Source organism: Papilio polytes, unplaced genomic scaffold (assembly GCF_000836215.1).
Source record: "Papilio polytes unplaced genomic scaffold, Ppol_1.0 DF823923.1, whole genome shotgun sequence".
Lineage (NCBI taxonomy): Eukaryota > Metazoa > Arthropoda > Insecta > Lepidoptera > Papilionidae > Papilio > Papilio polytes.
This window is the reverse complement of record NW_013525281.1, coordinates 4897401-4909088: the sequence shown is the minus strand read 5'-3', so window position 1 is coordinate 4909088 and position 11688 is coordinate 4897401. Positions and strand designations below refer to the sequence as shown.

General features: G+C 33.3%; 3 protein-coding genes across 3 annotated transcripts in view; 1 reads left to right on the top strand and 2 right to left on the bottom strand.

Moving 5' to 3' along the window:
* The window catches only part of LOC106102123 (protein dead ringer), a 104049-nt gene extending 99917 nt beyond the window's left edge, over positions 1-4132 (bottom strand). The window contains exon 1 of the mRNA XM_013281533.1: positions 4058-4132. Coding sequence (XP_013136987.1) covers positions 4058-4132 — 75 coding nt within the window. The remainder of the gene's footprint in view (positions 1-4057) is intronic.
* A 780-nt stretch (positions 4133-4912) lies between these two features.
* LOC106102372 (protein lethal(2)essential for life-like) lies at positions 4913-7174 on the bottom strand. The gene is made up of 3 exons (XM_013281824.1): positions 7070-7174; positions 5627-5857; positions 4913-5440 (listed from the first exon to the last, which is right to left on the bottom strand). The coding sequence occupies exons 2-3, from the start codon at positions 5855-5857 to the stop codon at positions 5096-5098; spliced, it is 576 nt and encodes a 191-aa protein (XP_013137278.1). The 5' UTR covers positions 7070-7174; the 3' UTR covers positions 4913-5095.
* A 996-nt stretch (positions 7175-8170) lies between these two features.
* The window catches only part of LOC106102122 (GPI ethanolamine phosphate transferase 2-like), a 12020-nt gene continuing 8502 nt past the window's right edge, over positions 8171-11688 (top strand). Inside the window, exons 1-4 of the mRNA XM_013281532.1 lie at positions 8171-8283; positions 8573-8735; positions 8911-9097; positions 11123-11332. Of these exons, the coding sequence (XP_013136986.1) occupies positions 8253-8283; positions 8573-8735; positions 8911-9097; positions 11123-11332 (591 nt within the window). The 5' untranslated portion in view covers positions 8171-8252. The remainder of the gene's footprint in view (positions 8284-8572; positions 8736-8910; positions 9098-11122; positions 11333-11688) is intronic.

The following is an 11688-nucleotide window of genomic DNA, read 5'->3' as shown; positions in this document are numbered from 1 at the left end:
GGCAACACTGCGCCCCCCCCTCGCGGCGTGGCTCCGCCCCAGGGCGTGCGGCGTCACGGCGAATCAAACCGCGCGATATCAAACCGATATTTCAGTTATTACGCTCCGCCCGTTTCGCTTGTATTGTTTTTATTCCAAGCTATAAAATAATCGCGTCGTTAATCGCGTATAGCGTTGCGATTTTTACTTATAACAGTTATCGTCGTTGAATATATGTGCATTGAAATATTAATTCATATTAATAAAGACTTCATTACTTATTGATTTTAAAATGTAATAATGTAAAAGTAAATAATCAAATATGTAGTATTATATATATTAAAATATGTTAAGTTTTATGTTTTGTTAAATCATGTTTAGTTTGTTAATTTGAATAATATCGCAAATCAACAACGATTATAAGATTTTGTTTGTTTTTTTTTTTTGAAAAATACAAAGATGTGAACCAAAGTTTTTTTACTTATCTTCGAGTACCTAAATACTTAATATTCATTTGTAATATAAGCTATATTATATAGATGAATGAATTTTCTGCATTTTCCAAATGTTTTTACGAATAGGTCAGAATCGTACTTCAATTTTAAACAAATGAAACTCGCAGCTGCTCTAATTATATTAGGATAACAAAATAGTTACTACTCAAAAATCACAACATTAAAATAATACTTTTATAGACTATTCCAACAATCTTATCACCAAACAGTTTTATAATCTATCTACAAAATCCTATAGATTTACTACACAAAGTCTTGTAACGCACGTCGTTATTGTCCGATAGAGTGACCTACGATAATACTATAATGCTGTAAGTATTACGCAAAGCAAGAACTTACATGTCGTCACCTTACCTAAGCCGATATAGCATGGATCTGGTTACAAAAACGGTTACAGCATCAATTTCTGCTCACCCAATTTATAACTACAAAGATGCTTACAAACGTATGATCTACAAATTTATGAGCCTTTACCACCAAATTGTAAATTGTCTAATAACAATCTAACGTATAAAATATGTGATGGAAATATCGGATTTTGTTACCTTATTAGTGACGCTATTTTTAAGCTATCTGAGCCTCTATCAGCCAGTGATGGGACGGGCCCTTAATATTTAATAATTATGTCCATTAAACTTAGAATCTGGTAGACACCAATTGTTAGTAGGCTCTTTGAGATTGTTTTTGGATGGATATTTGTTAGTTTGTAGCCTAAACGATTGAACGGATTTCGATTAAATTTAGTACACATATAGAGGATAGTATGGAAGATAACATACACTTTTGTTTTTTTTTTTCAAGCGGACTAAGTCTCGGGCTAAAGATAGCGATAAAATAAAGGGAAAGTTCAGAAACTCAGCATTATACGAACGTGAAATAACAGAGTTTCTGGTTGTTTTATAAAATTGTCGTTTCCAGTCTACAACTGGCTCTATGGCTATATAATCAAAATGCTTAAGGTATTTCAGGCCCGCGCAATAAGGATGGAATGACAGCTGCAAGTTCATGTAAATAACACGAAGTTTTAAACCGGAGAACCTTAGCTTAGTTATTCTTAACTGAGGTTTAATCTACGTAGGTTAGGTTATGAAATTCAAACACGATTTCATTGTAATTCCAATTTCAGACAATATGTTTCGATAAAAGTGCGACAGTATGGCGTAGATGCTAGCACATATATGTACCATATATATGGTAACCGAAACACAGAGGTGGTCAACGACGCCCAAGGTCATCTGCAATGCAACCAATGTATTATGACAACAGTCCCCTACATTAGATTTTCCATAACAAATCTACGGGGTTTGTCGTCGGACTATGAGTGCGACAGTAAAACTTAGGGAGTGAATTAAACAAACAATTTGTGTCTGCTGTGTTAAGATAGATAGATTTAATGTAAAACGTTTGCTAAAGTATATAATGTAGAAGACAGATCGTTGCGGGGTTGGTGCGGGGCGGCGGTAGGGGGCGCTAGGTTCAGACAGCAACAATTAATGCGGCCGGCAGATCAATCGCTTGTCGAACGTAGCACACCGGACATGCTTGCGCTCCAATACAAGACAAAAGCGATATAAACATAGAATTTAATACTTTTATATAGATCATAATTTGACTTGATTCGTTAGTGATCATTTTTATCGTATACTAGCTTTTGCCCACGACTCCGGCCACGTAGAATTAAAAAAAAGTGACTAGCCTATGTGTTCTTCCAGACTATCCTCTACGTCTATGCCAAATTTCATCGAGTTCCGGTCAACCGTTTAGGCTACAAACTCTTACAAACATCCATCTTACCTTTCACATTTATAATATTAGTAAGATTTATTATACCTTCAGTAACTTTTGTAAATAAAAAAATACTTTCTTCTTAAATAGTATTAAAATTGAATTGCGATTCTTTGTAAAATGTTCGCTATTTCGTTACAACTTTTATTATAGTTTTTATTTTTAAATATATTTCTTTATCTATAGATATGTAAATACCAACTCAATATTAACAATTACAGAAAAATAACGCGGGCAACTAATAACTTGGGCCACGCTACTCTGTAATCGCTCCGGGCTGATTGATGAAGCCCCCCTCCTCTGACCGCCGCCCGCCCTCAGGCCCCGTGCCCGCCCGCCGCCGTTTACACCAAGTGATACATTACTATGAGATCTATTACCGTCACTACATTACTGCTTCTATAGTTTTATTTTAAACATTAAGTAATGCGAATTTATACATAAGTACATATTCAGTGTAATAATACTCGACTTTTTAAACAGGATAGGAAAAAGTGATCGAGAAAATAGTGTTTGGCCGTGTTCGCCACGTCGGGTGCATTGCCGCGCACCCAGATATTCTCATTTTTCACTTCCCGTCCAATATCGTCCCAATATCAATAAAAAAATAGTTTCTCATTCTAAATTAAAACTAAATTAAAATAAAAGTACAGATTATAGGGCAATTAGTTTAAGAAAAATTAGAACAAACGCTTGCGAATGTCTACAAAATAACTACTAGTCTACAGATGGCGCGAGTGTTTGATAATTATCAAGATGTTTAATTTTGTCATAAGATGGCGCTTAAAACCAATTATTCCAAAACCGCAGTTTACTAGAAAAACTTTTTTAGAACTGTACTTTTTGTAAGTTTTCTGCTATTTTTTTACATTTAACTATATCAAGACAAACATTTTGTGTAATTAGTACTGATTTGTAATTTATGATTATTTTGTTTTCTGACATATACGTACAATAAAAATAGCTACAATTATCTATTTAAAGTGAACTTTTCCAAATGATTAATGTACGAAGTATAGAGACGAAGTGCAAAAACAATCATCAAGTACGCATCGCAGGGTATCGACATTCCTCACGCCCCAACCCTCGGGACAATGATAAATTAACAATATTATTGAGCAGCGAGACTCAGCGAGAAAATTAAATTAGTCAAACACCTCCTTTATTACTGCCTAACAATTTGCCATGTTAAATTATAGAAAGTTTGTCAGAGCTCTTTGACATTTTTACACATGTCTCGCGGTTTGTCTTTTGCTAACGACTGATGGAATTATTGTTCACTAACTTTCGCCCGCGACTCTGTCCGCGTGGGATTTAAAAAAAAAGTGAGTAGCTTATGTGACCTTCCCTACTATCCCCTACATCTATTACAAATATCATCGAAATTCGTTCAGCCGTTTAGGCTACAAACTCTAAAAAACATCCATGTAAACTTTTGCATTTATAACATTAGTATGATTATTTATTCTTTGGCAGAGAACTCATTTCTCTATAAGTGAGTGTTCCCAGAAGTAATCAAATTTCCCAAATTAAATGGTGTTTTATTGTATGATGGCTGTTAACTATAGCACCATGTAAAAAGTCTTGCAAAATAGTATAATACCTAAACTGAAAAAATTACAGAATTTTTTCCTTTTCCGAAGCCTAAAAGAGAACTCTTTGTGGATTGATATTTGTCTGTTTTTGATTTAAAAACCATTTAATTTGTATTTCGTCATCTTTCATATAGATTAATAAAAGCTTGTAAGTTAGTCCCATATTTATAACATGGAGGTAACCCTAGATGTTATTGCTTTTTGTGGCATTTCACATTTGCTGAACATTAATGCACGGTCGCGGTTTGCCTGTTCCATTGCGACTATGTTTAACTGCTTCTCAGTAATGCGACCTGTGAAGGTGCAAATAAACAATTTTTTACGAACCCATTTGACATATATTTTTCATTTTTTTAACTAAACAACATGACACTGTCCTACAATTTACACAACTTATATTAATGGCGGTAAGAGTAAAAAAGAAATTGTTGGGTTACTGCTAGTTTATCCTGAAGTGATATATAATCTTCTTTTAAAAAATTAGTAACTAATAATAATTTGATGCATCCTATATCTATAATAATACTACTAATATTATAAAGTGGAAAACTTTGTTTGAATGTAGTGAAATTACGCAAAGACTACTGGGGCGATTTTGAAAATCGCCATTAAAAAGCTACGTTGTCAATGAGTAACATAGGCAATGTTTTAATTATTTTTTTTAATTTCACCCGGATGCAGTAGCGGGTGAAAGTAAATATTGTTATAAATTTAATTTACTTATAACAATGAAAGAGCGTCGGTGGAGCAGTTGTTATGTGACTGACCCAGACCGGAATCTTATGCATACGTTCAGGTGCAGTCCCCAATATAAATGTCGTTTTGATTTTTCGTATTTTATATGTACATTCATCCAACGTTCTAACAATGTAGGAAACATCGCAATGCAACCTGCTCATCTCGGCGAAAAAGTTTAAATATAGCAGCGGAGCAGCGTAGTTAACTATGACTTAGTCATTCATATGACTTAGGCTCCGAGACTATCAATGGAGACGGAGACTTAGTTATAGTGTGAAGATGATGAATAAAACAAGCGAATAAAAAATATTACAACATCGTTTATTACAATTTATACATTTTAAGTGATGTTTTCATTACATTATCTAATTCGTTTTCGAATCAATACCCGTTGCTGGCCAACATCGGGTTTAAAAATAAATGCTATTCATGATTCGATCGTTGCATCGATTTTACATCGAAGTCTCGTAGAACGGGATTATTTTAAGGGGATGTGACGATGGGTACAGTTTGTTCTCTTGGCTGTTCCGTTTTGGGGGGTTCGGGTTGCTTGGCTGGGCCAGTTTTTGTGATGGGTACGATTCTTTCCCCGCTGTTCGGTGGGGGACGTTTAGGGGCGGCGATAGTGAGCACTCCGTCTGAGGAGAGCGTGCTGACGATGTCCGCGGTGTCGTACCCTGTAGGTAGGATGTACCGACGTGTGAACTGACGAGACACGAAGCCGTGTTCGTCCTGCTTTTCCTCGTGCTTCCCTTCGACCACTACGCAGTTGTTCGTCGCTTTTACGGTGATCTCCTCTGGTGCGAATTGTTGCACATCTAAGATGACCTGGAAAAAAATACATTAATTTTAATTGTGGCTAGTAAATCAACTGCAAATTATTTTTAATTTCATTCCTTATTTGCCAGTTACGAATAAATAAGCTATGTTTTCAAACGACAATACTCTTGCTACATTGGCTATTTAGAACCCTCATATTTCTTGGATTTGTAATAAAATAATAATAATACATACTTCGAATTTCTCCTTAGTCATGTTAATGGTGGAAGCGGACTCCTGCCTGGCGAGGTTAGTCCTCCAGGGTCTGAAGTAGGAGTTCCTGAAAAGGGAACTGGAGGGAAGCGAGGAGAGGGAAGACAGTAGGTCGTCCTTGCGGAGGCCCATACCGAAGTGCTGGTCAAGAAGACGGGAGGGGCGCTCCCAGTCATCCCACCAGTCGCGGAACATCATCGGAACTATCGACATCTGGAAATAAAAACAGGTAAATTACAATAACAGTCACCATATCAAATCAAAGCTATTTCAAATTCCATTTACTAACACTTTCAATTTTGGGTATTTAGAGAGTTACTAAAATCATAATTAAATTCCTTCACTAATGATAATAATAACATAATAAATAATAAGGTATATACATATCAAAATAAGAATCGTAAATGTCTACAATAATCGTAATCGTAAACAATTTTGATTATCTACAAGAAACTAGAACTGTTCATAAAATGATCAAAATAACTTTTGCATCAACGCTACAAATAGCGAGGTAAACAAAACATGATGTAGGTATCTGAAATAGTTAGTATTTTTAGATTTTATTGTTCATTGCCAATAAATTATTGTATAGCAGTTCGATAACCTTAATTCATTTGATCGCAAGTAACCGATGCCAGGGAGATGTTTTTTATTCTATAAACAAGAATGTAAAATGTAATGGTGTTTCAAAATTTTGGTGAGTTCTTATTATCTCATAACATATAATGAATTCGATTGCATCTGTTTTAATTAAACGAATAAATGAGGAAGTTTTGCAATATATGGCAACATTGAACTATTGCAGGGACAATCCTCGGACCAATATGTAAAAAGTAATGAAATCGCGGAAAATCTATCGTTGTCGATAAACAATGCAGATTTACATTGCAAGATTTGATAGGTTAAATGTTTGACGAAGTTTCAGAAATCAATAAACAAGATTGTAAATGCGAGAATAGTTCTGGAACTATTCCACGTATGATTCACCTGGAGCATTTTTAGATCTGATGCAACGACACACAATCATTTATTATATGCCAAGAATGATGAATTCAATGTCTACCGTGTAAGTCTGTAACGATAAATTGTACGACTTATTTTGGGAAACGTGTCATAACATTAACACAGCCTTTTGTGTCCATTTTTAATCAACTAATATTGCAGAAGAATTTAGGCATCGAGAATAATAACAATGAAATTATAATGAATTTACGTTTAAATAACAATTTTTATTCCAATTAAAAAATGCGACAAACAAAAACATTGCGACAAAAGTCACATCTCTCTACAAATTCAAACACCACCAAGCTCATTTACCAAACTTTTTATAAGCATAAATCACATTTTATCAATGTTTTTATTTCCCTTTTTTATGTTATAAAAAATTAAAGTAATGCAGAAAAAATAATAGAATAAAAGTGTTACCTTTGCGTTGATATTATTTCGTTGCAGGCGCGCGCTGCTCTGTGCTCGAGAGACTACGGCGGGAACAGCTATGAGTTGATTTAAATAGAATTTTCAGCGGCCCACACCGTGTGACTCAGCGGGAAAGCACCTTGAACTACAAACTACATCATTCCCGACTTCAGTAGGATTGATCTGGCTTACAGATATTAAAACGAGATTAATCAATCGATATTAAACTCTAAATCTTGTAAGAAAGTGAGTTAATAACCAGTCCTTTTATTCATATAACCATTTAAAAAGAAACCGATCAATTTAAAACCAATAGTTCACTCCTAGTTTGGTTAAGATAATGGAATAGGATAAGGAATTATGGAATTATGTTTCCAAGGCTTAATATTTCTATACAGAAAAAAATTATATGCACTTAGTACAAAACTATTGGCATGCAGCTTTCAAACAGTCCCAGTCGTTGCCGTTGAAATTATGTTTTAACGTCCGACTCGAAGGACCAGTTACTTCATCTCCGTCTCCGCCTCATGAGGTAGGGTAGTATCTTGTAAGTATCTGCTTATAATATGTACTAGAGAACATTTATGTCATAAGTAAGTAAAAACTATTTCCAAAATTTATTGTCACTTTAATACGTGATGCGTGAAGAGTAATCGAGAAAACGTAACACGTAATAAAACGTAGGTGTGATTCCAAAACAATTGTCATACCGAATTTAGTACATTTGTGAAGGTGATGAAGCAGACTATTTTAATTTTTTTCGAAACATCAGTAGGTTGTTTCATACGTCATAACTAAATGTCCACATGATGAATGAATTTCATTTACTAAAATAGATTTAAAACACGTACGCTCTCTTGAACTTGACAATAAATGAACTTCGCGGTTATTAATAGAAAAATACAAGGTTAATACGTTTTATACTTTACTTTTTAAAGTACAATTAGTTGAAGTTTTATGGGGATCTTTCATTAATTATATGAATATTTCTTGAGAGATGAAGTAAAGAAGTGTATAAATGTTTTTGTAATAAACTCAACTCAACACTTGTTACGCCCGAAAAACTTTAGTTCACAGATAAAATATTAAAAATGTCACTGAAATGTCAATGCCAAAAAACGTCAATAAGATTTATTGAAATCCACCTTTGATATCTAAATCTACAAAAAGTTGATAAGAAAGGAATGCCGGAATGTTGTTATTTTTCATTTTCAGAAACCGGGGTGCGTTTGTGGTTATTCGTTACATGATATTAGTTGTTATCTTATATTTATTATTTTAGTTTTCAATTAAGTTATCAACTCTTGTAGCGTAGTACTTTATCACCGGCCACACTGTATTTTGAAACGCGATTGAAATACTAACCTTCATTAATTGCTATGCAATATCTGGTGGAAGTGATTGCGTACATGTGGTATGAACCGTATTCGTGTTAATACGAATATCAGTGAATGCATATAGTGAACGTTATCTTTTGCTAAAGACTTTACTTTCGCCGGTTTCTTTAATCAGTCGTGATGTTGTCTTGGCTGCAACACCGATGGACTGGCCTATGGTTGCTGATGCTGGCTCTGGGTGCCCTGACACTATTTTTATATGGATTCTTTCCATTAAAATATCACTCAGGAAAGTTTGCTCATATGGATGATTTACCTAATTTTATAGATGGTATTGGGTTAGTATTCTTTTACTTAATCTTTTAAATTACTCAAAGATTATCAGGTTATACAATTTTTACCACAGTTGATATTGACACTCTTGAATACCACGATGAAAATTTATTTATCCTCCATAGAAAACATGTGCAGTACATGTAATACATATAAAAAAATCTACCTTCCTTGTTTCAGTATTGACGGTCAAGAAGTATACAATGCTGGTGAACATAGTGTGGTACTTATGGTAATAGATGGCTTGAGATATGATTTTGCCACGGAGGAATATATGCCCTTTGTGGGAGAACTTTTAAAGAACAAATCAGCCTGTATCTATGTATCTGTTGCTGAACCACCCACAGTCACTATGCCTAGGATTAAGGTTAGTTAATGCTTTCATTTTTTTTAAATAAAACACATTTACAGATTATTTAATACAGCAATGTTTTATGTTTTAAATAATTACATGCATCTTGTTTGTGGATATTTTTTTGATGTAATGAGTTATCATTCTTTAGACAATAATTTAAAAATCTATTTAGACTATAAATTAATTAAAAAACATGTGTAATTTCATTTATAGTGATCATTTGATATCAAGTACATAAATAATTTTCAGTAAATGCAAAAAAACTGCCCATACTAATTGGATTTAGTTAAGTTAATTTTAAAATTTCTACTCACAATGCCAAAGAAAATTGGATTTTACTTTTTTAAGTTATAATTTCTATTCAAATACAACATATGTACATCATGTTACTTATGTACAGTCACCCGAGAGGAAAAAGGAGAAAGCACAATGGAGACGCACCATTAACTTCTGGAGAGATATATTTGCAAGTGTCACTTTATTAAATATTCGCTTTAGACTTATGTAGGGTTGTAATAAAAGCCTAAAAAAACATACAGACGAATTGAGTACCTCCTTCTTTTGGGAAGTCGGTCAAAAAGATATACATTGATTTATTAAAACTTACATACATTATACTAATGTAATTAAAAATACACATCTTAACTCACCTGTACTTTGATGTAGTTATGTCTGAAAGTAATCTGTACCTACATTGAAGTATACATAGTTAAGCTGTCATTTTTAATGTTTTAAACATAGTAAATTCTTATTATTTACTGATATGTAGGAAAGGAATGGATTAAGCTAGCAGCATCAGTATATATGATATGAGTGCCTTCAAGAGAAGGGTGAATAGATACTTATTTAAATCCTTGTTACCCTTTGACCACATCCCCACTTTCTTCTAGTGGGATTATGGTCAAGCACTAATTTAAACATTATAAAAAAGTTTGAATTCATATTAACAAAATTACAAACACTTGTAAAATAAATCAAATATTCATACAACATCCATTTTGTTAATTTATTTGAGTAATAATTTAAAAATATATTACAGCTTTATTACAACCTTACATTATCATTAGCCAAAGAAAAAACATTGCACATTTGAAGAACTTATTGGAAAATTACCAATTAAATATTAAAACTTGGAAAAAGACTGTTTTTTCTTTGGTATTGTGAGCAATAATTGTTGCATGAATTAATTTTGTTGTTGCTTGTAGGCTTGTATATGTTTTTGTAATTTATTTGCTTTGTAAATATTATATACGAGTAGTACTGCTTCATTAGTGCATGTTATGATATTTATTAATAGATTTTTTGTGTCTAGTATATTATAGTTAATAATAAAAGTATTACCATGACATTTTAAAGAATATTAGGTGTCATTTGATTTGTTTTTTTAAAGTAAAATAGGCAATGTAACAATTAAAAAAAAATTGTTTAAAATTAGACATTAAATAGATATTCAGTTAATCAGGAAAAGTTAGAAAACCGTCACGCCCCTCCGCATGTTCTGTTATTACTCAACATAAACGTAATTAAATGCAAATAATCACAACATTGTATTAGATTATAATCAGTCTTTATTTCTAACTGATTAAGGTTTATATTCCATTGAAGAAATTATTTACATTGATTTCCGACATTTTTATGGCATTAAATTTCTCTAGTTACACGCCAATAGTACTCATAATTCAGCAATTTTAAATTAATGTTAACTTAGTGTTAATTTCTAACACTGTTAAAAAGGTAATTTGTAGAATCATTGCATTGATTGTTTTCTTAGGGCCCATACACACAGAACGGACTGTAGAGAGGAGCACAGTTTTATTTAAACAATTTATTAATTTTAGTACAAACAAAATTGAACATACACTTGCTGTTTTTAAGTAAAATTAAACCTATTAATTGTTAAAAGCTTATATCATCGCAATATGACAATTTAAAACTGCATGTACTTTTGTTACTTAGCACTGTTTGTTTTTGTAACTGTAGACATGTAAATTTACTGTCTTCCTAAATTGGTATGAGCCTTCGTGTATATTTCCTCAGGCTATGATGACAGGGAGTATTTCAACGTTCGCGGACGTAGCACTGAACTTCGGTGCGCCCGCTGTCCGTGGGGACAGCGTGCTGCGTGTGGCGGCCTCGCGCGGTAGACACTCCGTTATGTATGGAGATGATACCTGGCTTAGGCTTTTCCCTGGATTATGGGCGGAACATGATGGGACATCTTCTTTCTATGTCACGGATTATACAGAAGTAAGCAGAATTTATTAAAGCATATACCTAAAAACAAATTAAAGTGCATTGGCATTAACAAACTATATATAAACTAGTCAAGTACAATACTATATAATATAACTAATATTATAAATGCGAAAGTTTAGATGGATGGATGGATGTTTGTTAGCGTTTGTAGCCTAAACGGCTGAACGGATCTCCATGAAATTTGGCACAGGTTTAGAGCATAATCTGTAAGAACACATAGGCTACTTTTTATCCCGGGATAAGTTACGGTTCCCGTCGGATTCATTAATTTAGTTTTTTAATGTTTACTCGATCATTCTGCAACGGTTCAACATATCTTATTGAAATTTGGCACAGATGTAAAACAA